The 25,856-nt window shown below is 38.8% G+C and overlaps 1 protein-coding gene across 1 annotated transcript; it reads left to right on the top strand.

Annotated features, from left to right (window-relative positions):
- Positions 1-79: 79 nt before the first annotated feature.
- LOC137070742 (coiled-coil domain-containing protein 158-like) lies at positions 80-18,829 on the top strand. Its single transcript, XM_067438149.1, has 14 exons — positions 80-420; positions 852-918; positions 4,222-4,464; positions 4,706-4,874; positions 8,354-8,506; positions 11,171-11,283; positions 13,991-14,149; positions 14,266-14,358; positions 14,466-14,573; positions 14,663-14,787; positions 17,525-17,587; positions 17,787-17,845; positions 17,955-18,113; positions 18,289-18,829. The coding sequence occupies exons 3-14, from the start codon at positions 4,405-4,407 to the stop codon at positions 18,351-18,353; spliced, it is 1,326 nt and encodes a 441-aa protein (XP_067294250.1). The 5' UTR covers positions 80-420; positions 852-918; positions 4,222-4,404; the 3' UTR covers positions 18,354-18,829.
- Positions 18,830-25,856: the final 7,027 nt, after the last annotated feature.

The raw sequence follows: 25,856 nt of genomic DNA, 5'->3' as shown, positions 1-25,856 counted from the left end.
GTGATTGGAAAGAAAGGCCATCGGGAGTGACCATAGATCGTAAAAAGTGACGTTTTACGAGATAATTGGTTAACTTGTTACGAGCTCTGGAGTTGCTATGGTGACGATGATGGCTTTCATTGCGCCTGCCTGTTTGAAAACTAGCTAGCAATAGCATGTTAGGTAGCTTTTGTTATATCTCGTTGCACGTGCAAACGAAGTAAAAAAGAAAATACGTTTATACAAAATTTTACACTTATTGTTTTACCAATTTATTTGGTAAAAGAGAATATCGCAGTTATACATGATGGTTTTTGTTATCAAAAATAAAGCTGATAAACATGACTAATTAGTTATTATTATCAGCTTAAGCTGTCCAGTGTCCACCGACAGAAGGGTTTCGACGCGTTATTTCTCCAGATCAAACTTCGCCCATACTATGTGAGTTTGCCAGTTTAATCAGGTCGTAAAATGTATGAATAGCTTTCTTTTTATGTAATTGACTGTGTAACGTCGTTACCAGCTAAAATAATAAGCGCGAATAACACAAATAATAAGAGTGAAAACGCCACGTTATTGTATATTTAGCTAACAGACGTTTATTCTACTTTCTGACAAACATCTTATAACGTGTTATCACATAGCTGTGATAAAAGACAACAAAACTACACATTTGTTTTACAATAATGAAGATGCTGCAGTGATAGTGATTTATTTTTTAATCGGTATTCATTCATGTATTGCTATTTTTTTATTTATTAGGGCCCTGTGCTTTGTGTCTTTGGGTTTTATTGAGTTTAAGGATCACTGAGTTTCAGAATTTGACGTAATGCTGTATGTATGTGATCCATCACTACGTTATTCTGTTGCAGACAAAAGCAACGCATTACCAGTCCTGGCCAGAGGGTGGCGGTATTGACTGAGAAACTGGTGTTTGCAGTAAGTGCTCATCATACACATACCCTTCCAGTTGATTTTGCTTCTTTCACTTTTTGATTAAAAGGCTTTTGTTTTGTGTTAGAAAATAATCTGCAAGTCCAGCCTCAGTGTTTACACCAGAGTAAGATATGTGAGCTGGAACCAAAGAAACAATGGACAAATTAAACTATGGTAATAATGAGACAAGTGTTCCAAGCCCTTTTTGTGTTTACACCAAAACTGCAGCACACTGGTATGTGGGATGTTTCACATTAGCACTGTCTGACTGATGCATCTGGTAAGCTGGATAGTCTTCACATGCTGGATGAGGTGGTACTACAATGAGAGAAGGATCTGTTGGAACGTAATTGAGTTGGCTGCTGGTTCAGGTCAGTGGAGAAGCATTTGGCCCAGTCCCAGGCCAAGAAGGCCGTGAGAGGAAGAAACCTCTCAGCCCAATAACATGCATAACTCGGCCAACTTATAGTAATAAAAAGTAGTTTGAGCAACTCAAGACGTTTTTGTTTTTTTTTGTTTGTTTGTTTTAACTGCCAGAGACATACTGACTGGAAGTTTGTGTATTTGTGGCACAATCAAATCATTACCCCAAATGCCACAACATTGGTTCAACCAATGCCATAAGACTTGGATGGAACTATCTGTTTGGCTGAGCCAGCAGCCATATCACCCTGTAGCCCAAGAAATGGTTTCCCACTGAAGCTAAGCAGGCTGAGCCTGGCCATTACCTGGATAGGAGATGTCCTGCGAAAACTAGTTACTGGAAGAGGTGTTAGTGAGGCCAGCAGGGGGTGCTCACACAGTCTGTTTGGGTCCTGGTGATGGAGACACTATACTGTAACATGCACCATCCTTCCGATGAGACGTTAAACCGAGGTCCTGATTCCAGGATGTCGTTTGGAAAAAGAGTAGGGGAATAACCCCAGCATCCTGGCCCAATTTGCAACATGGCCTCCTAATCATCCCCATATCCTGAATGCGCATTTCAGAATCTCGCCAGAAGATCATCCAGGTCATTTTTGCCTACTCTTTTATGAGTGCTGTGAATTCAGACATGCTTTTTTTTGTCACATACTGTTTTTCACTCAATAAATGGGGAAGTATGCAATTTCAGAAGCAGCCAGTCTTTATTTCTGCAACACTGTTGTGCCAAAAATGTCATTTTCAGCTTGAAGAAAAAGTCTTGATCAGAGGTATTTAACCTAAACTGCAGAATCAACCAAAGCTAAAGTTCTCGTTTAAAAATACCATTGTTGAAATCACTTGTTGAAAAGCTTACATTACTGTTCAAACGCTTGGTAACAGTAATGATTTGTTTTGTTCTTTAGAACAATCACATCATCACAGGAATATATTACATTTTAAAGCCGCACTTGGCAACTTTTGCTCTCGGGGTCCCCCTACAGTTTGGAAAAAATAATGTCCTCAACTACTGTTGTAAGATCTGTCATCCTACAACAGGGGATGCCATCGTGCGTGCATTTGTTGACATGACAACCCTGATATCCCTAAACTAGTGATGCGTGGGTCGTCTCATAACCCGCGGACCCCGTATGTCTATTTAATGGTCGCGGGTGCGGGGCGGATTGTAAAAATATATATAGTGGTGCGGTGCGGGCCAAATAACTTCATAAAAGTGGTGCCGCGGGTTGGTGCAGCACTAACAGTTAACCTGAACACTGCAAGAGGAGTTCACATGCAGGTGTTCTTCTGGCGGCGCGTGTGAAATGTCTTCATCCCAGGTACAGTCAGTGGCATATGTTTCAGCATGTCATATGAATATAATTTCATGGGTTTTATTTTTTTCAAACGCCAAATAATCCTGATGCTCACGTTTACCAGCCAGCGTCATTATAGTAGTCTATTGGTTACCGTTTTACAGAATCTATATGATACTTCAATTCAACGTTTGAGTGGTAGGTAATTACCATAACAAGCATGACAGCATTGGTCGGGCACGGCTCCTTCAGCTCACGCCAACGAACGCTGGTCCAATGTTGATCCTCGTCCTGCCTTTAATCCCATCACTTTTTCGTTTCCTCTTATTGCTTTCCTCCAACAAAACCTTTTATTTCTTATTTGTCTATGCTGCTTCGGACATGACTATATTATCCGACGAACAAAGTTGGGCTCGCACGTCCGAATTTAAGGAAGTGTGGGTGTTGGTGGAAGTGCCGTAAAGCAGTCAAATTTTGTAGTTTTTTTTTTTGTTCTCGGGTTACTACCCGAAACCCGAAGTTTAAAAGTACGATTAAAAACGATACAGACCCCATCAGGCTATGGCAGACGTGTCATTCAACCTATTGTAAGTCGATTTATCATCACAAGAGTCTTAAAAAATATATTATGAAGGTTGAAAAGTTACCTAGTGCTACTTTAAAATAAATATTTTTTTTACTGTATTTATGATCAAATAAATGCAGCCTTAGTGAGCAATAAAAGACTTAAAGAGACTTAAGAGACTGAGACTTTGCAAAAAACATAAAAAATCACCCAACATTGGTCTGCAAAGTTGTCCTCATATGAGTGTGTCATTCTAGATTTTTTAGAATACAATCGCATTTGTCTTCTTTTTATATATTTTTTAATCTCCTCTTTTTCAACAGAAATATTTTAAGATCATTGGAACTAACTCATTTTAAAGAATGGCATTTTCAAACTGTGTTTATTACACTTTTGAGCTGTTGGCAGAGACAGAACAGCATGAGTCTGGTGAAGCTGCCAGGTCTGCGCAGTGAGACAGAATTGATTAGAAATTAGCTTTAGCAAGCCGAGAGAGAGGCAGATCGACTGTAAGTCGGCACAGCCTGAACCAGCCTCAAACTCAAACAGGAATAACTGCAATTGCTTCTTATATTACAGGATGAAGTTATCATATATTCAGAATGATGCAAAGAGGGCCAACTGTTCCATTTACTCGATACATATTCTTTGTCTACATTTTTAAACCACAAACATGACAAATGACTGACACAAGGGCACATCATCTGTACTCTTATGGGTTTTCATTTGTCATCAAGTGCTGACCAACCACAGTACCAAATAAACAAAAAGCTTGTTAAAAATGTTAATTTTACTATGATATGTACATAAACATGCATTTGTACAGGAATACCAAAGTGTTTGATTCCACACACAGCCTTTGAAAAAGACCACTTAAGTTTAAAATCCTTCTTCCTGAAGTATGAAACCCTTTCTAAGCAAACCTGCTGCAACTCACCGGTTGAGAACATTGTTCTTCAGAGAATGTAGGCAGGTTTGAGGCTTTCCAATGCTTATATCTCAGTGTTGTTATATGTGATTCAGTTGGAGAGAAGGCATCTGCCGGTGTTGTTGAAGCGGCGTGAACTGCAGCAGGTCCATGTCCAGCTGGAAGATGTTCAGGGTCTGCTGAAGGCCATGAGGAGGACAGAGGCAGAGGACCGGAAGATGAGTGCAGAATTGGCAAATGCTATGCAGATTATCTGAGAGCACAGCAGCACTGGGAACATGCAACAATATTTGACTAACCAGATCGAGCAGCTCAAAGGGGAGAATCAGCAGCTGAAGGTAGGGAAATTTGGGGAAGAATCTTTGAGTAGATTTGTTCAACTTCTTCAGAATTTAGGAAGCCTTAACTATTAGATTGTTTCTGTTCAGAGAATAAACCAGTTATAGTTTGAATGACCCCATTCATGCGCATGATTGATGATAAATGGCGTGAACAGGAAGAGCTATTAATATAAATTACACAATTATTTCCTTTGATGTAAGCTGAGGGACTCATTCATATACCGGTTGGTTTTAACAGGCTGCATTGAGACAGGCAGAGGTCAGACTCAGCACAATGGAGAGAGAGAAGGTCTGTCAGCAGGCTGCGCTCTCAGAAAAGATCTGTGATGTTGATCAGCTTACTATAGAGAAACAGCAGATGACCACTGAGCTGGGAGTGCGACGTATGCAGCTTACTCAACTGAAAGGTAAAGGCACCGATTCCTCTAAATGACATCACAAAAAAATGCAGACCTGATGTAGACCAACTTTAAACATTGTTCAAAGTACAGTGGCTCTAAAAACTATTTAAACACTTAATTCTTAATTTTATTGTGTTGTATTTGTATTGCATACATATGTTTGGCAAAAACAAAAACCAAGTTGCATATATCATACTATCCATAATATTATTTTTAAGAAATGTTTACTTTTTATTACCCTGCAATTGTCATGTGTAGCAATAAAACTGCTCACTACTTGATTTACATTATTTCCAGGGGTCTCATTTATTTAAAAAAAATTGCGTAGATTTCATCCTAAAAGTGTACGTACGTACAAAAGCTAGATTTTGCGTACGCACAAAAATTCTGATTTATAAAACCATGCGTACGCCAGAACCTACACAAAAATCCCTTTATAAATCACAGCCAGCAGCAGATTGTGCGTACGTGCTTCTCCACCCTTTCTCCTTCCCGAAATCATCATATATGGAGCTTACAGCGCCTAGTTTTATTATGCATGACCTCATCTGTATATAATTTGTGTGCATATTCCCATCTACGTGACACCTTTACATTTATGCATTTAGCAGACACTTTTATCCAAAGCGACTTACAACTGAGGAGTACAGGAAGCGATCTGTCATGAAGAGGCAAAGAAACGCAAAAAGTGCCCTAAATACAAAGATTTGTATACTACTCAGAGTAGCAAAAAAACAGAAAAGGGAGGGAAAAGAGAAAAAGTAGCAGAGGAAGAGTTTAGAATTATTATTTTTTTATGATAAGATTAAGTGCTTATGGAAGAGATTCGTTTTTACCTGTCTTTTGAATGAAGCGAGTAATTCTCTTGTGCATGTGGAGGACGGAAGATCGTTTCACCAACCAGGAACAATGAATGAAAAAGTTCTGGAAAGGGATTTCATGCCTCTCTGTGATGGTACCACAAGCTTCTACTCGTTTGCTGAGTGAAGGCTTCTGGTGGGGGTGTAGACTTCTAGGAGTGAGTTGAAGTATGCTGTTGCGGAGCTTGTAGTGAATCCATAAGCAAGAGTCAGAGCATTGCATTTGATCCGGGCAGTAAGTGGTAGCCAATGCAGAGTGATGAAAAGTGGTATGACATGAGCTCTTTTGGGCTCATTGAAGACAAGACGTGCCGCAGCATTCTGGATCATTTGCAGTGGTTTGATTGCACATGATGGAAGTCCAGCCAGAAGCGCATTGCAAGAGTCAAGTCTAGAAATTACGAGGGCATGGACAAGAAGCTGCGTTGCATGCTCCGTAACGAACGGTCTGATTTTCCTGATGTTGTGCAACGCAAATCTGCATGACCGAGCTGTCTTTGAAATGTGGTCTTTGAAGGACAGCTGGTCATCAAAGATTACTCCAAGATTTCTGACCGACCCTGAAGGGGTAATCAAAGATGAACTTAGCTGGATGGTGGAGTAGTTTTGTAGGGTCGGATTAGCAGGGAAGACGAGCAGCTCAGTCTTTGCTAAGTTGAGCTGCGGGTGATGTTTTTTCATCCATGCCGAGATATCCACCAGACAGCTTGAGATTTGTGCAAGTACTGTGGGATCATCTGGTTGAAATGAAAGGTAGAGTTGTGTGTCATCAGCATAACAATGATATGAGAGGCCATGTGCCTGAATGATGGGTCCCAATGATGTTGTGTAAATGGAGTAGAGGAAAGGTCCAAGCACTGAGCCCTGAGGAACCCCCGTGGTCAGTTGATGTGCTTTGGATACCTCTCCTCTCCAGGCAACCTTAAAAGACCTACCTGTGAGATAAGACTCAAACCAATGGATTGGAGTCCTTGTGATGCCCAGTGATGAGAGGGTGAACAGAAGAATCTGATGATTCACAGTGCCAAATGCAGCAGATAGATCAACGAGGATGAGGACTGATGATTTGGAAGCAGCTTTTGCTATCCGCAGGGATTCAGTAACTGACAATATTATTTTTAATTATTAAAAGACAATACGTTTTTGAAACCTGACTGGTTTACGTCCAGTTGATTAGACTGTGAGAGGAAAGATGAGACCCGGGTGAAAACAACTCGTTCAAGTGTTTTCGCTATGAATGGTAGAAGAGAAACAGGTCTGTAGTTCTCTACAAGTGATGTGTCTAATGTGTTTTTTTTAAGCAGTGGGGTTACCCAAGCCTGCTTGAAGGTGGTAGGGAAGAGGTGTAGAGCGTAACCAAGGGTTAGAGGGAGTAGAGCGTGCTGGCCTAGAAGATAATAGAGGGCAGATACTATCTAGACAAGAAGTTAAAGTAGAACATAAAGTGTCTGTTGCGGTGTTGACATCCATAGAGGAAAATTGTGTGGGTGAAGGAAGAGAGGATGCCACAGCGGAGGACAAATTAGAGGGAGAAAGAGAATGCAGGTTTCGTCTGAAACTAACTGGTTGAGGAAGTGGAGGTGCACAAGTAGTAAGATGTATATTAAATGTGATGAAGTAATGATCAGAGAAGTGTAAGGGTTTTACCAAAATGTTTTCTTTAGTGCAGTTGTGTATGAAGACTTGTTGATGGAATGAGGAATCCAGGAGAGTATCCAGAGGAAGATGTTAGCTAGGAAGAAGTGGGACAGTGAGAGGACGAAGGGAAGTAGACAGGAATATAGGGTGATGCAGTGTGAGGTTAAGATAGAGGTGGCAAAGGCCAAACAGAAAGCATATGAGGACATGTATGCAAGGTTAGATAGTAAAGAAGGTGAGAGGGATGTGTATCGGTTGGCGAGGCAAAGGGATAGAGATGGAAAGGATGTGCAGCAGGTTAGTGTGATAGCAGATCGAGATGGAAATGTTTTGACAGGTGACTGGAGGGTGAGGGAAAGATGGAAGGAGTACAGGAACTGATGAATGAGGAGACTGACAGGGAGAGAAGAGTTGTAGACGCAAATATTGTTGACCAGGAAGTAGAAAGTATTAGCAAGGGTGAAGTTAGGAGAGCTTTGACAAGGATGAAGAGAGGAAAGGCAGTTGGCCCTGATCACATACCAGTGGAGGTATGGAAGTGTCTAGGAGAAATGGCAGTAGAGTTTTTAACTAGGTTGTTCAACAAGGTTTTAGAGAGTGAGAGGATGCCTGAGGAATGAAGGAGAAGTGTTTTGGTGCCGATTTTTAAGAACAAGGGAGATGTGCAGAGTTGTGGAAACTACAGAGGTATTAAACTGATGAGCCATACAACGAAGTTGTGGGAAAGAGTAGTGGAAGCATGACTAAGGGGAGAAGTGAGCAGCCCCGTTTTGTGCGTATGCACGCTTTATAAATGAGACCCCAGGTTTTTAAATATATTTTCTAAGGTCATTTATAAAACCAGTATCATACATGAATCAAAAATAAGATTATGCCAAACTATTTTAATTAGGATTTATTTTCAAGCATTTCTTGTCTACATTATGATATCAACACATCTGTATCACCCTGACATGTTTGCCTTTTTCCTAAAACACAAATAATCAGAGGGGCAGGAATCTTTGAAAGAGCTATTTGGCAGTAAGACCTGCGAGCTGGAACAACAGAACCTTAACTTCAGGACTCAGCTGAAGACAGTACGGGCAGAACTGGTCCAAGCCAACAGTTGGTTGAGAACACTGAAGGGAGCTGATAGTCATGGTACTACGTACACACACACAAAATAATTTTTGTTTGTTTTAATAATTTGTTTTAAGGCTACTGGTAAGGAGAAAAAGATGACTCATTTAAAATGAACAATGATCTTCTCTTTTTTTTAAAGCTGAGCATTCGCATTCCCCCTCAGCAACTTCACAGGACTGGCCCTTGAGTTTTTCAGAGATCAAAGCTTAGAGGGTAAAAAATTGAGGAAAATCCTAATTACGCTCAAATATAAATAAAGGCATCCATACTCATTCCTAGCACTGCTGATACTTAAAGTGAGGATGTTTTTAAATCATCCACAGGCAAACCCAGACCTAGACCAGTTGTATAGGTGCTAGTCATTTAATTAGAATATCATCAAAAAGTTTAATTATTTCACTAATTCCATTCAAAAAGTGAAACTTTTATATTATATTGCTTCATTACACAGACTGATATATTTTTTAAAAAAACATTTTTTTTAATTTGATTATAACTGAAAATCTCAAATTCAATATCAGAAAATTAGAATACTTAAGACCAATACAAAGAAAGGATATTTAGAAATCTTGGCCAAATGAAAAGTATGAACATAAAAGGTATGAGCATATACAGCACTTAATACTTAGTTGGGGCTCCTTTTGGCTGAATTACTGCAGCAATGCGGCGTGGCATGGAGTCGATCAGTCTGTGGCACTGCTCAGGTGTTATGAGAGCCCAGGTTGCTCTGATGGTAGCCTTCAGCTCTTCTGCATTGTTGAGTCTGGCATATCACATCTTACTCTTCACAATAGAAAATCTATGGGGTTAAAAGTGCACTATGTAGTTTTTTTCAGTAAAATATCCAAAAACCACTAGGCCAGTATTATATATTTTGTTCAGTTGAGTACTTACAATATCTCAAATGTTTCCAAGTATTTATAAATTGTGAGAAAATTGCTATTTTAACCAAGGACCCGGGACGTGTCAGCATAGCGTTTGAGGGAGTCCCCTGTCAATTGTGTCATATCTGCGTTACCCTCTGTTTTATTGGGCAGAAGCGCTTTACTCTTAGCAGTGTGAACATGTCACAGCAGCGCCAAGCGGACACACAGAGTAACATCATAACATCATTTTAAACACACTTAAATGTATCTAATATGATTAACAGAACTGCTTTACCTTATACTCATGAAAAGCGGAAATAGAGCACGTGCCTGGCGACTGTGTCCCGTCTCGTCATAATAAATGTCCCGGTGTTCGCGAGCCGTGTGTTTGTATAACAATCGCTCCAGCGGCTCAGCTCCACAACACTCGGTCCTGCTCTGCTTTATACTACAGTAACGTTAATAACCGCATCCATGAACATGATTTCTGCCCGAGTCCTATTTTCCACCGGCTGTGAGGTGAAGACCACATGTCCCAAGATACTGCACTCAAACTTGGCGTCATCAAACTATGCCTTTGTTTATAATAGGCGCCCTCCAGTGGACGGAAAGTTGCATAGTGCACCTTTAAGGTCATTGCTGGCCAATTAAGAACAGGGATAACATGGTCCTTAAACCAGGTACTGGTTGCTTTGGCACTTTGGGACTGTGTGCAAGTCCTGTTGTAAAATGAAATCTGCATCTCCTTAAAGTTGGTCAACAGCAGGAAGCATGAAGTGCTCTAAAACGTCCTGGTATATGGCTGCGTTGATCTTGGACCTCAGAAAACACAGTGACACCCCAAACCATCCCTGACTGTGGAAACTTTACATTGGATTACCTTTGAATTGATTATGTAATTGGCATTATACATTTACCTGACTGTTAATAAATTGTTACACTTTGATTGATTCTGACTTGCTCTGGAATTATTTAGGTTACGAACGGACATAATTCCAACAAAGGTTTAAACGGAATAATTAAATGTGTACATAAACTATTAAATAATATAACTACTAAATAAATAATTTATTACATAAATTACCAAATGACCAATTGGCATTCTAACCTAAATCCTAAATTATGATTAAATGGCGTCAGATTAAGAAGAATTGGAATTAAATCCTTTATGCCCAACTGAAAACATAGAACGCGCAGCGACCTTCACCTGCCATCGTTAGCCTCCATTGGGACGATTTGGTCGGCCTTACAAAGCGCTGACTCCAGCTACAGTCCACTCTTTGTGAATCTCCTCCACATTTTCCTCCACAACGAGTTTTGTTTCACAATCCTCTCCAGAGTGCGGTTATCCCTATTGCTTGTACAATCCCTATTGATCCCTATCCCTTCGCCTCTCTATTAATGTGCTTGGACACAGAGCTCTGTAAACAGCCAGCCTCTTTTGCAATGACCTTTTGTGTCTTACCCTCCTTGTGCACTGTGTCAACGGTCTTCTTTTGGACAACTGTCAAGATTCAAAATTGAAATATATCAGTCTGTGTGTAATTAATTTAAAATACATTAACAATATAGTCCAATAGTAACAATATTAAGTTATTCTCTTGTGAACATGGGATGCAGCTGACATAACATCCTGAGTTCATTCTGTCTGAATGTCAAACATTTCACAAATAGGACGATACCTCAATAATGCATTGTATATAATATTCCGACAGACAAGACAGTGATAAATTTTTTTTATTTTTAACGTTGAACTGAGATTTATTCTTGGTATTTACTGTGGTTGAACTAATTGGAATATGTTTGTGTATTTCAGGTCTTAAGGTTGCTCTTGGGATGCAGAAACAGATCACTGCTAAAAGAGAGCAGATTGATTTTCTGCAAAGCCAAATTCAGCTGCTGGAGGAGACCATCGAGAAGCTCAAGATGGTGAAATGCATCACTAACAACAACTTTCTGTTTCTCACAGTAACTCCTTGTTACTAATACTGCATTGCAGGCAACCCGTAACTCCTGTTTTTCCAACCTTCTACACGTGAAAGTGCACTGGAACGGCAGTCAAACCCATGACTTCCCACCTGTAGGGCTGGGCAATTTATCGAATATTAGCGATAATATCTAAATACTTTTGACGATAATGTAAATATGAAAATATCATGAATATTGAATATTTCAAATTCAAGATTACTTTGCCGAAGAACGTTAGCAGATAACGCATATAGAGGTCTGCTTCCACCGTTCACTAAACATTGGAAGCAGAAGAGTTAAATAAACACATGCAGCACATGACAAAGAAAGGAACAGAATTATGCATGCTTTTGAGAAATAATAGTGCGGTGCGGGACTTGCTTGCGCTGACCTGAAGTGTAATTTAGTTCTCTCGTGGATTATTAAGTTTGGGTTGGAATGGTCAAAAATATGTAAAAATGCACGTCTTGGCGAGTATTCAGGTAAACACAGTCTGGCTCTGGGATGTCTTTAGTGAACATATACAGCTAAGGTAACTGGATCTGTGCAGGTCTCAAGCCGGACCTAATATTCTATGGGATTAATGTTAATCAAACAACAGTGAAAAATATAAAACCACCCCATGCTTGGCTTTAAAATATATAACTTTAATATATTTATTAAGAATCAGTGTAGCCTATAGTTCATTTATAGATTGAAGACTAATCAATATTTTTACAAGCCTATATTTGATTAATTTATTTCTTGACTTGCTACTGTTAAACAGACCTATAGCTGAAAAATAAAACACTGTTTGTGTCATATTGTTTGTAATTTGCATTTTTCGCTTATAAAAAAAAAAAAAAGATAAAATAAAAAAAATATTGTAATTATAAAAGTACATTTCAAAAATATGAAATCGCTCTTATCATAATGAGATATAATACGATTTTGGTCATCCCATCCTGTTCAGTAAACCTAAATATTTTGTATTTCTGTCTAAATACAGGTCCTTCTCAAAAAATTAGCATATGTGATAAAAGTTCAATATTTTCCATAATGTAATGATAAAAATTTAACTTTCATATATTTTAAATTCATTGCACACCAAATGAAATATTTCAGGTGTTTTATTGTTTTAATACTGATGATTTTGGCATACAGCTCATGAAAACCCACAATTCTCAAAAATTAGCATATTTCTTCCGACCAATAAAAGAAAAGTGTTTTTAATACAAAAAAGTCAACCTTCAAATAATTATGTTCAGTTATGCACTCAATACTTGGTCGGGAATCCTTTTGCAGAAATGACTGCTTCAATGAGGCGTGGCATGAGGGAATCAGCCTGTGGCACTGCTGAGGTGTTATGGAGGCCCAGGATGCTTCGATAGCGGCCTTAAGCTCATCCAGAGTGTTGGGTCTTGCGTCTCTCAACTTTCTATTCACAATATCCCACAGATTCTCTATGGGGTTCAGGTCAGGAGAGTTGACAGGCCAATTGAGCACAGTAATACCATGGTCAGTAAACCATTTACCAGTGCTTTTGGCACTGTGAGCAGGTGCCAGGTCGTGCTGAACAACCAAAGCTTCATCTCCATAAAGCTTTTCAGCAGATGGAAGCATGAAGTGCTCCAAAATCTCCTGATAGCTTGCTGCATTGACCCTGCCCTTGATAAAACACAGTGGATCAACACCAGCAGCTGACATGGCACCCCAGACCATCACTGACTGTGGGTACTTGACACTGGACTTCAGGCATTTTGGCATTTCCTTCTCCGCAGTCTTCCTCCAGACTCTGGCTACTTGATTTCCGAATGACATGCAAAATTTGCTTTCATCCGAAAAAAGTACTCTAGAATCAGTCCACTGCTTCCGCAAGTCCCCCAAGGTCTGGAATTGGTCCTTCTCCACAATCTTCCCCAGGGTCCGGTCACCTCTTCTCGTTGTGCAGCGTTTTTTGCCACGCTTTTTCCTTCCCACAGACTTTCCACTGAGGTGCCTTGATACGGCACTCTGGGAACATCCTATTCATTCAGAAATGTATTTCTGTGTCTTACCCTCTTGCTTGAGGGTGTCAATGATGGCCTTCTGGACAGGGTCGGGTCGGGTCGGCAGTATATATCTGGCAGTGGTGCTGTTTTTTCATATAATATAAAAAATATATATATATGACGGTTGTTAACGGTGACGCAAAGAATTATGGGTTATCTCCAGCCGTGAAGGCTACACCTCATGCACACTCCGAAATCTTGTGAAAGAAGGATGCATTCGAAGGCCGCATTTGGAGAGTCCTACTCACTTTTTTGAAATGAGACGGCCTTATAACGTATGCACCCTTCAAATGCGACCTCCGGAGGACGCAGTTTTCTGAAATGAGACACAGCTAATGTTCTGTTGCATTTAGGAAATTGTTTCACTCTTCATTGGGAGTTAGTTACTATTGGTTACAAAAAGAATAGCAGATTGCACAAGTTTGTGGAATAATAGTTTTTTTTAATTATTATTATTACTAAAGTGTAAGACTGATATGTTTTCCAACCATACACCTTGAAAAAAAAAATCTGATTGCAAGAACAAATATCTCATCTCATTCCCAACGTATTTTTGCACAGTCCAAAGAGCAATTTTTTCCTGCTTATGTTTTCCTTTTCTGCACATGTACATATAAATGTGTGTCTCTGTGTCATAGGAGAAGCATTTTCAGGCATTGCTGGTTAAGAGACAGATGCAAGAGCTAGTGTCAGAGAAGGAGAGCAGGAGAAGACTGGAGTCAGAAGTGGAGGCTCTGTGCTCACAAGAGCGAGAACTCAAAGGCAAAGCGGAGAGACTGGAAGCGGCTTTATTCAAGGTGTCTGACAGTCTTCATGTTGAACAGGCTTATTCCAAATACAACTGTATGCCTGTCAGATAATAGATCAGATCACTAACATTGTAAACAATGAAAACATAATGTATATTGTACAGATGTCTGACAGTTTTGCTGAATGCCAAGACTTTATTCAGAAGCAGGAACAGGAGCTTATGAGGCTGAAACTGCATCATGCTTTAGATATAAAGGTAAAATATAGACAAATGTACTGTAGTAATTATTTGATTTCATCTTCTGGTCAAATTTAATTATTCTCTTGTTGTTATGCTCTTTCCATGTTAATGTGTTTGGTCAGGAATTGCAAAGCCAGAACTGGCGTAACGTCCCCAGATCTCCTGTCAGCAGTTATACCCTGCAGACTCATCTTCCCCTCGCTCAGCATAACGTTAATGGCCTAATGGAGGTATGAAAATCCTTTCTGACCACCCACACACTCAAATATCTGAAATGACAGGATGTTCTGGAGTGGATTTTCCTCTGGAATCTTCCCAGGTGAGAGTCTGTGACCCCATAGTGGAGCTGAAGAGAGAGCTGCGTGGCGGGATTGTTGAAGAGCAAGGACCACACACTAGTACGAGCTTCAGGAGGATAGCCGAAGAAGAGCACAAATCTAGACAGTGAGTCGCATTCATAAAAAGCCATTATAGAGGAAAACACCTTAGGGAAGTCAACAGCATCAGACAATCAAATCAAAACACCTTTATTTATATAGCACTTACAAGTCCAATTATTTCAAAGCAGCTTCACGGTGTTAACAGAAAGATAATGCAACAGAATTTGATTTGACTGTCCAGCCACTCTGGTGAAAACGGTGATGTTATCCAGCTAATTTCAATTATCATATAGTGTCAATGCGGGCAGAAAATTAGTGTCCCCAACTGAGCAAGCCAAAGGCAACGGTGACAAGGAACCAAAACTCCTTCAGGGCCAGAATAGAGAAAAAAACCTTGGGAGAAACCAGGCTCAGTCGGGGTGCCAGTTCTCCTCTGTGTATTTTGCAGGTACATATACATTGCAGGTCAAATTAGATAAACAGAATATTAGATAAATAGATATTTGTAAGATTATTCGAAAGATCCACGTTGTCACGCCAGGAAGACGGGTTTATTGAGGATGTCCTGTTGATGCTGCATTTACAGGATTTAATTGACACGCTCTCTGCAGACATTTCAGGGGATGCATTGGTCATGTCCAGGCGCAGGTCCACCATCTGATCTGGATACAGCCTGGATCTGGCTGACTGCAGTAAACCTCAGGATAAACAGAGAGACTAACATTAGTGTAGATGCCATTCTTCTTATGATGTGACCAGTACATCACGTGTTATGGAAGTGTTTCCGGTTCCGGCTGACGTAGTTAATGCAGCCTAACAGTCATTTAACTGATATGTGTATGTCATAGTAAAGAGATGCGTTTTTAGTTTAGATTTAAACTGACAGAGTGTGTCTGCTTCCCGAACAAAGCTAGAAAGACTGTTCCAGAGTTTAGGTGCTAAATAGGAAAAAGATTGACCGCCTGCAGTTGATTTAGATATTCTAGGTATTATTATAATAATAATAATAATAATAATAATAATAATAATGATAATGATAATAATTCATTACATTTATATAGTGCTTTTCTAGGCACTCAAAGCGCTTTACATAGAATGGGGAATCTCCTCAACCACCACTAATGCCATCAACACCATTATCAACTGGCCAGAGTTTTGAGACCTCAATAGACGTGATGGGGTATAATGTGTTAAAAGCTTGCTCAAGTACTGGGGTGCTAAACCATTTAGTGCTTTGTAAGTAATAAGCAAGATTGTAAAATGTATATGATGTTTAATAGGGAGCCAGTGAAGTGTGACAAAACCAGGCTAAAATGATCATACAGGTATTGGTCATATGATTAGTAGAAGTTTATTTATTTCACTAATTCCATTCAAAAAGTAAAACTTGTATATTATATTTATTCATTACACACAGACTGATATATTTAAAATGTTTATTTCTTTGTAACTGATAACTAAGGAAAATCCCAAATTCAGTATCTTAAAAAATTTGAATATTGTGAAAAGGTTCAGTATTGACGACACCTGGTGCCACACTCTCAACAGCTAATTAACTCAATACCTGCAAAGGCCTTTAAATGGTCTATCAGTTTAGTTTTGTAGGCTACACGATCATGGGGAAAACTGCTGACTTGACAGTTTGACCATTGACACAATTGGCACAAGGAGGGCAAGACACAAAAGGTAATTGCAAAATAGGCTGACTGTTTACAGAGCTCTGTGTCCAAGCACATTAATAGAGAGGCGAAGGGAAGGAAAAGATGGGGTAGAAAAAAAGTGTACAAGCAGAAGGAATATCCGCAGGAGTCCACTACACACTGACGTATGCAAGACATGGGTTTCAGCTGTCGCATTCTTTGTGTCAAGCCACTCTTGAACAAAAGATAGCATCAGAAGCTTGTCGAAGACAAAAAGGACTGGACTGCTGCTAAGTGGTCCAAATTTATGTTCTCTGATGAAAGTAAATTTTGCATTTCCTTTAGAAATCAGAGTCCCAGAGTCTGGAGGAAGAGAGGAGAGGCACACAATCCACATTGCTTGAGGTCCAGAGTAAAGTTTCTGTTTTCTGAGGTCCAATGTCAATGCAGCCATATTCCAGGACGTTTTAGAGCACTTCATGATTCCTGCTGCTGACCAACTTTATGGAGATGCAGATTTCATTTTACAACAGGACTTGGCACCTGCACACAGTGCCAAAGCAACCAGTACCTGGTTTAAGAACCATGATATCCCTGTTCTTAATTGGCCAGCAAACTCACCTGACCTTAACCACATAGAAAATCTATGGGGTATTGTGAAGAGGACGATGTGATATGCCAGACTCAACCATGCAGAAGAGCTGAAGGCTACTATCAGAGCAACCTGGGCTCTCATAACACCTGAGCAGTGCCACAGACTGATCGACTCCATGCCACGCCGCATTGCTGCAGTAATTCAGCCAAAAGGAGCCCCAACTAAGTATTGAGTGCTGTATATGCTCATACTTTTCATGTTCATAATTTTCAGTTGGAAATAAATAAATAAACATTTCAACATTTATTTTTGAATGGAATTAGTTAAATAAACCAAATTTTGATGATATTCTAATTATATGACCAGCATCTGTACTTCCTGGTTCTAATAAGAACTCTAATAAGCTGCTGTGTTTTGGACCAGCTGGAGTTTGTTTATTAAGCTGAGTTGGAGTTTGTTTATTAAGCTGAGTTGGAGTTTATTAAGTTCAATTGAGGAGTTGAGGAAATTGCATACAAGTAGAGATTTGTGAATCACCCAAGTGTTATTAATCTTTTTCATGGCAGTACTACAGAAACTAAAGATGCTGAAAGTATCACAAAGCCAATTGGGAGAATAACCAGTTATAGGTAAGAGAAAAGTCTCTTCTACAAGTAGATTAATGTCTTCTAACCACACGGATGCTTGATGCTCAATGAAGTGCTTTTGCACTTGCTTTGTAACATTGCTTCTCTGCAGTGATTTGTGCTTGTTCTTCACTCTTTAAGAGTTATTTCTCTGTGACACATTTAATGCATGTGCTGCTTGTGTTGCATGTGTGCTCTTCAGTGAGTTCAGAACTGCTGAACCTTATAAGCAGGATAGCAACAGCCCTTCATCAGCTGACAGTGAGTCTTTGTGCCACTTTACTGATCAATGATGGAAAAAACTGATTTATTGATCTTTGCTCATTTGGAAAAAATACATAAATAGATTAAAATGTCTCTTATTTGACAGATAATGCAATACGTTTAAGAGCAGGCCAGAAGTGCTATTCACCCTCTGCTCGTGTGGCAGGACGACGGTCACCTGTGCACATTCTTCTCACTTCTGATCTTCCTGCTGACAGAAACTCTTGGCTGGAGATGGAGCATCCTGCCAATGCTAATCAGATATGTAAGCTTCACATCAAACATAATTAGAGCCGTTTTATGAAAATTAAACAGATAAGTGTTCCCTTCAGCAGGATTTATTGAACAATGCTAATGATTTAATTAGTTTACTGTATGTTGTAAATCACAGTGAGTGATTAATTGGTTATAAAACTGTATGTTTATTGGTCTTTTATCAGCTTCCAACAATCAAGATAAGCTCAAAGGACAGGTATCACAGAAAAGCAAACTGAACAGACCGTAGAACTCACGGATCTTCAACTGAAGGATGATGGTCAGAATATTTTTTTTTTTTTTTTTTTTTTTGGTCTCAAGAGGTGTGCTTGACTTTGATTGTGGCTGGCCTGACGGATCAGTGAAACTTACTGCTTAAAGTTCTGGGAGAAGTTTAAAACGGAACTGTCAAGTCTGACACTTTCTGCTTCCCGAAGTGATGCTTGCTTTATTGCAAATAAAGTGGATTAGATACTTGTCAAATAAACAGACGTTTCAATTTTAAATGGAGCAACCTGAAAGACTTTTCATTCTGTAGGTTTTGTGCTGCTTAATACAGCACCATGTACAAAAAGAGTTCAAGATAAGTCACCAATAACATGAGCTCTGTGTTATTTAAATCACTTTCATTTTAATAAACATGTCACAATATAACTTTTTAAATTATACAAACAGATTTGTTAGCATTAGTGGAAATAAATGTGTCAGAATAAACATAAAACCCACTTCATTGTTGTCATCAGTAAATCTAGCCTATTGTGAAATATATATGTTTATCAGAGTTCATACAGCCACTCTTGAGTAGTCTTGCATAGCCAGACCTTCAGGCTGACAGCAGGTCTGAACTCTATCAATGCTTTCATTGGTCAAGGACCGCCCAAGAGGACGTTTGACTGACATGTAACACAACCAATCACAGTTCATTTTGTTCCGCATCATGTATAGGAGCTTGAAAATGTAAAGTCGATGTCCCTCCAATAATACACCGGCTTGAATTAAATTATTAATTCAAGACATTTACTCAAACAATGGAGCCATGAAAATCGCATTCTTTTCAAAATCGAGCGTTTAGTTAATCCTGGTAAGCGCTCGTTGTCACATTTGTAAGTTCTTCTTCCATGAGGGAGTTTGGAGTCATGGCATTAGTTTCCATTAAAGAATGCAACACGCTCAAGGACAGCCTGAAGAATTCAACCAATCAGAAGACGACTTTAAAATTCCTGAAGTGTTTCCAGAAAAGTGTTCCATATGCATCAGACGTTTAGCCAACGGTCCATGTTCAAGATGTCACGTCACGTCGGAGACTAAGACTACTCTTGAGAACTACTCTTATTTTGTTTGCAATATTGTCCTGTTTAACACTGTGAAGCTGCTTTGAAACTATCGTCATTGTAAAAGCGCAATATAATTAAAGTTGATTGATTGATTGAGAAGCTAAGATGACTGAGCCAGTTCTGACTGCTCTCGTGTAACCTCCATGCACTGCTTTGGTCTGTTAGTGCTGCATGAGGTTGAACACGCCTAATAACAACTGACCCTTCGCTAGACCCGCCTTCAAAATATTACTTACTAATTCAACTGTTGCCATCTACCGTTTTTTAACGCCAGAAAAAAATAGACAAGTGCAGCTCACTAGTATGGCAGAATGCTTAAGAGCAGACTTTAGAAAGAATCCCACCAGGTTGCTGTGAACAAAGTGACATTTTTTATGAATAAATAAAGAAAACTTGAGGAAGAGAGAACTGTGCCAAATACACCCTTTTTGTATTTATTTATTAATCATGAAATAATTACAGAAATCTGTCTTGTGGGTAAAATGTTCCATTTAATATTGAAAAATTGTAGTTTGGAAAACTGCATTGAACAGATGATGCATGAATCTGTGAAGTATTGTTTAATAAAAAAACTAAGGGAATATTATTTAAAGAGTTTAATACACAGTTCTCCCTTTAGATGATGATGATGATGGGCACAAGGACATTAATAAAATCATTTATTATTAGTAGGTACTTATGTCTAAATTCAAAATATACATTTCACATACTTAAACTCATAAAAATATTTATTCAGTTAAAGTTGAATGTGAAGACTCGTCAATTACCCTTGGCATTCTTGTTCCCTTTTTGATAATGAACTCTCTGAATGCCTGAATCCCGTGAATCTGCTTCAGATCCTTATCCTAGATGACAGGAAAATATGAATGGATCTCCAGCAACTAAATAGGGATCAGACTGGTTTGCCTCATCATCAGCCGTCACATTATTTGCTCTTTTTATACTTAGTAGATGCTATAAAAGTCACCTGTTCACTCAGCTATTCCTCAAAGTCCAGACCCCCTGTGGTCTCTGCCAGGGCTTGAGGATCTTTGGCAGCCTGGGGTCTGTTGGGTTTATAGGCCTGCTGTACAAACATAGAAGACACTTGTTAATCCGCAATCAAAACATTTTGGGTCAACAACACAAAAGTTATGTATTAAGAACAAAAAAACAATGTCTCCAACCTGAATCAACTCCTTAACATACTGGTCTTTATGCTGATCCTCTATAGAGCTTTGAAGTTTTGCTATAGTTTGATTGGAATCTGTCTTGTTAATAGGTAAGGTTGCATTGGGTTTCTTCTCATAGTCACTCTTAAACAAGTCCAAAATGGTTGACTGTGTCAGATCACTGGTCCCTCTACCCTGAGAAAATTCATATAATGTAATATCTAGCGGCCTTCTGATACTGAACTTTAATTTGTACATGATGAAATATTACCAGTGAAGAAATCCATTCACAGAAGAGTTTGGTAATCATCTGTTTGTCATCTTCTTGTGCTACAGTGCAAGTGTTTAACAAAGTCTTTGACACCCAGAGTTTCTTTGAGTCTATCCCATTTAGATCCCTATAAATGGCAGAGACTCAAAGAAACTCTGGTGTTTTTTGGTCTGGCATCTTTACATTTCTCTTTTTGAGGCCTTGGGAAATTTAGGTAGAGTAGCAGGGGTGGTATTATGATATACAGTGCCTTGCGAAAGTATTCGGCCCCCTTGAACTTTGCGACCTTTTGCCACATTTCAGGCTTCAAACATAATGATATGAAACTGTCATTTTTTGTGAAGAATCAACAACAAGTGGGACAAAATCATGAAGTGGAATGAAATGTATCGGATATTTCAAACTTTTTTAACAAATCAAAAACTGAAAAATTGGGCGTGAAAAATTATTTGGCCCCTTTACTTTCAGTACAGCAAACTCTCTCCAGAAGTTCAGTGAGGATCTCTGAATGATCCAATGTTGAAATGACTAATGATGATAAATAGAATCCACCTGTGTGGAATCAAGTCTCCGTATGCACCTGCACTGTGATAATCTCAGAGGACCGTTTAAAGCGCAGAGAGCATCATGAAGAACAAGGAACACACCAGGCAGGTCTGAGATACTGTTGTGGAGAAGTTTAAAGCTGGATTTGGTTACAAAAGATTTCCCAAGCTTTAAACATCCCAAGGAGCACTGTACAAGCGATAATATTGAAATGGTAGTAGTATCAGACTACTGCAAATCTACCAAGACCTGGCCGTCCCTCTAAACTTTCAGCTCATACAAGGAGAAGACTGATCAGAGATGCAGCCAAGAGGCCCATGATCACTCTGGATGAACTGCAGAGATCTACAGCTGAGGTGGGAGACTCTGTCCATAGGACAACAATCAGTCGTATACTACACAAATCTGGCCTTTATGGAAAGAAGAAAGCCATTTCTTAAAGATATCCATAAAAAGTGTCGTTTAAAATTTGCCACAAGCCACCTGGGAGACACACCAAACATGTGGAAGAAGGTGCTCCGGTCAGATGAAACCAAAATTGAACTTTTTAGCAACAATGCAAAACGTTATGTTTGGCGTAAAAGCAACACAGCTCATCACCCTGAACACACCATCCCCACTGTCAAACATGGTGGTGGTGGCACCATCATGTTTTGGGCCTGCTTTTCTTCAGCAGGGACAGGGAAGATGGTTAAAATTGATGAGAAGATGGATGGAGCCAAATACAGGACCATTCTGGAAGAAAACCTGATGGAGTCTGCAAAAGACCTGAGACTGGGACAGAGATTTGTCATCCAACAAGACAATGATCCAAAACATAAAGCAAAATCTACAATGGAATGGTTCAAAAATAAACATATCCAGGTGTTAGAATGGCCAAGTCAAAGTCCAGAGCTGAATCCAATCGAGAATCTGTGGAAAGAACTAAAAACTGCTGTTCACAAATGCTCTCCATCCAACCTCACTGAGCTCGAGCTGTTCTGCAAGGAGGAATGGGCAAAAATTTCAGTCTCTCGATGTGCAAAACTGATAGAGACATACTCCAAGCAACTTACAGCTGTAATCGCAGCAAAAGGTGGTGCTACAAAGTATTAACTTATGGGGCCGAACAATTTTGCACGCCCAATTTTTCAGTTTTTGATTTGTTAAAAAAGTTTGAAATATCCAATAAATTTCGTTCCACTTCATGATTGTGTCCCACTTGTTGTTGATTCTTCACAAAAATTTACAGTTTCATATCATTATGTTTGAAGACTGAAATGTGGCAAAAGGTTGCAAAGTTCAAGGGGGCCGAATACTTTTGCAAGGCACTGTATGTAACATGTCTCTCAGCAAAAGAAATTTAACCTTAAAACAGCAATACTGTTTTTAACCTGACATTGTGACCTGTTCCATTCCCATTAAATGGAGTCAGAACCAAAACCAGATATGTGCACAAAAGAAGAGGGAAGGAGAATCATATGATGATGACGACGATAATGATGGATGGTTTTATTGGCCCTCATTTATCAATCTTGCATAGAAACGGGTGTATATGTTGGCATCAAGAACATCACCAGGGAAGTGGAAAAAGCGAAATTAAATTAAATTAAATAGCTGTTTGGATGAGAAATTATCACAATGCATTATTTTACAGCACATGTTTTGAAACAATTAGCATTTAATTTCGTATCACAGCACATGTATTGGGGTGTACGATATGAAGATGTGATGTGGAGTAGCCTACCATTCATTCACATTAATAATTGCATGACAATTTGTACGATTATTTTTATTATTATGATTTTTATTATTAACAACGCTTATTGTTATTTAGAAGAAGAATGTCGTTATTATTTATTTTATTATTATTATTATTTAAATGAAGAAGAATGTCATTTTTATTATTTTGTCAGTCTGAATTATTTTCAGTCCCAGTCCGTGCACAGCTGCCGGGCCTGACCCTGAACCGTCAGGTAAAGCGCACAGGCTCGCAACTGGAGGAATACATGCCTACAAATCAAATGCTTGGTATCAAATCAAAAGCTTGTCACAAATTAAACATTGAAGTCCATGTTGCACAAAAATAAACACTAAAGTTTATAATTACTATGCTGTTGTTGTCTATTACAGTGGGTCATGAAATAGCGTATATTTGTCAGTGCGTTTTGTGGTGTTAGGAATTGTTTTTCACACTAACTCAAACGTGCGTACACCACTTCCTGAGCTGGCGTAGGATTTGAGCGTGCCGTACGCCAACGTCTATATTGATAAATCTCAAAGTCACCGTGGGTTTGGGTGTACGCTGGAAATTTGGTGTACGCACTTTTGATAAATGAGGGCCATTGTCTCCAGAGTTGAGAATTCCAATTGTGCTCGGTTTTCTTCTAGATGTTCCATTTCCTTTGTTGGAGAGGTCATGGACAATTCTTCCTTCACACACACATATCAGGATCCAGGACTGACAACACCTGGGGCCTGTACCATGAAGGTAGTTTAACAAACTCAGGGTTACAGGATTAGTTCTGAGTTGACAAAACCAAACCATTGATCATCAGCTTTCTCTGTCAACTCAGGCTTTGATCCTGAGTTCAGGAGTTAACAGTGACATCAGCAGTGGACAGCCAATCACACGCTGTGGAACTGAGATGAACTTCTCGCAAGACAAGCAGTGAGATTAATTTCTCTCTTCTGCAGAATATTACATGATTGAAAAATATTACGAATTAAAATAAAAAAATTAAAAAAAATCACAGAAAGAAGAAAAGCTGTCTATGAAAAAGGACAACTTAAAGAAAAAATAGTATACGTCAATGCAAGTAAAAGTTATGAAGTTAGTTCATTTGATTTGATTATATTTCATTTAAGCTCAGTAAGCTTCTTTTTTTTAAATAGTTTTATTTATTGATTTTAAAGCTTATTTATATGACTATGTGGGCTATTTATATTAATTTTAACAAAGTGCCTATTAATGATTGATTAACTAAAATGATAAATGTGTAATTGATGAAGGGTATATTACATAAATTATATCTAAATCGTTCAAAATTATTATTTTTTATAAATAAGCATTGTTAAATGTCAGACGCTTGACCTTTAATTTGGAGCAGAAACAGGGGGAGTGACTTTATTGCATCAGAGGTGTGTCACTTTACTCACACCTGATTGGCCCAATTTCAGTTTGAGATCTCTAATCCAGAACATAACCTGCCCTGGAGCAGGTTAGCCGTGGAGGGTAAGTTACTATGGTGATGAACACAGCTAAAAGCCAAACGACTTTAATGGTACCTAAAACCCAGGATTGGCACAAACTAAGCCTAAACAAATCTGGCTAGCTAGCTAAACCAGCTTCATGGTACAGGCCCCTGGTCAAATATCTGTTGAAATGTTTGTAGGCATTATCTATATTATACATTGCAATTAATTATTTTTCAATGTATAATTTTTTGCTTCGTCATCTTTCATATTTAAAGCTGCTGTTAGAGATTCTGCGCCACTAGCAGCACCAAATGGAATCACAAAACTGTTTCCAAATAAGTTTCCCAAACTCTCCCACAGCCTTCTGTGGACCCTTTACATATTTCTAGGATTCTCTGAATTTTAAATCATCATTGTTGGGTAATTGTCCATAACAATAACATAACAAATGTATTTGGTGTGTTCTCATTTGCTCACAAAACCGAAAAAAACTTGCTACACAAGCAGCTATATTAGAAACCTTATAGTGTTGACTAGTTTTTGTGGTTTAATATGAGGGTAAAATAACACTAATAATAATTTTATAAATGTGTGTTGCATAATAAAATAGCCCAGATATTAAAGTCCCTATGAAATCAAAAGTTTTTGGATTTTAGTATGAATGTTAGTCTTACTGTTATCTATAAGTTAATGTGCCCCAAAACTATTTCAAAATTTACATTTAGAAGATAAGTGTTCAAAATGCACAGTCTCTCAGTTCCTCCAATATGGATCAGTGATTTTGATTACATCACTTTCCAATTCAGCTTCTCATCAGATTTTCTGTCCAATCAAAGGCTTGAGAGTCTAATGACCGAAATAGACGCTGATGTTGCTAAATCGGATTATCTAAGATGATTTACTATTTTCTATGTGGTGAATTTCACATACAGTCATACAAAATGGATTCATACAGTCTAAATATCGTCTCAATGCTTTTATATTATATTTAAATCTATTCTATTTCAAACTAATGTGTCTTATAGTTTACAAACACAACGTTATTAAACAATCCCCATGTTTGGACACTAGAGTGATCTGCGTTGGTTTGGTTGTCATGGCAGCACAACAGCCTGTGGCCTTTGGTACTTGTAGTTCTTAGTGACTGAAGATGAGGGACGTGTTTTTGTTTACGGTCTATGGTTTAAACCACAAGAGGGAGCTTTGTGATTATACTGCAGACTATAGCTCAGGGGTTTTCAAACGTTATGATGCCAAGGACCCCCAAATATGGT

This window comes from Pseudorasbora parva, chromosome 3, assembly GCF_024679245.1.
Source record: "Pseudorasbora parva isolate DD20220531a chromosome 3, ASM2467924v1, whole genome shotgun sequence".
In the NCBI taxonomy this organism is placed as follows: Eukaryota; Metazoa; Chordata; class Actinopteri; order Cypriniformes; family Gobionidae; genus Pseudorasbora; species Pseudorasbora parva.
Note: the sequence above shows the minus strand (reverse complement) of the source record. Positions and strands in the feature narration are given on the sequence as shown.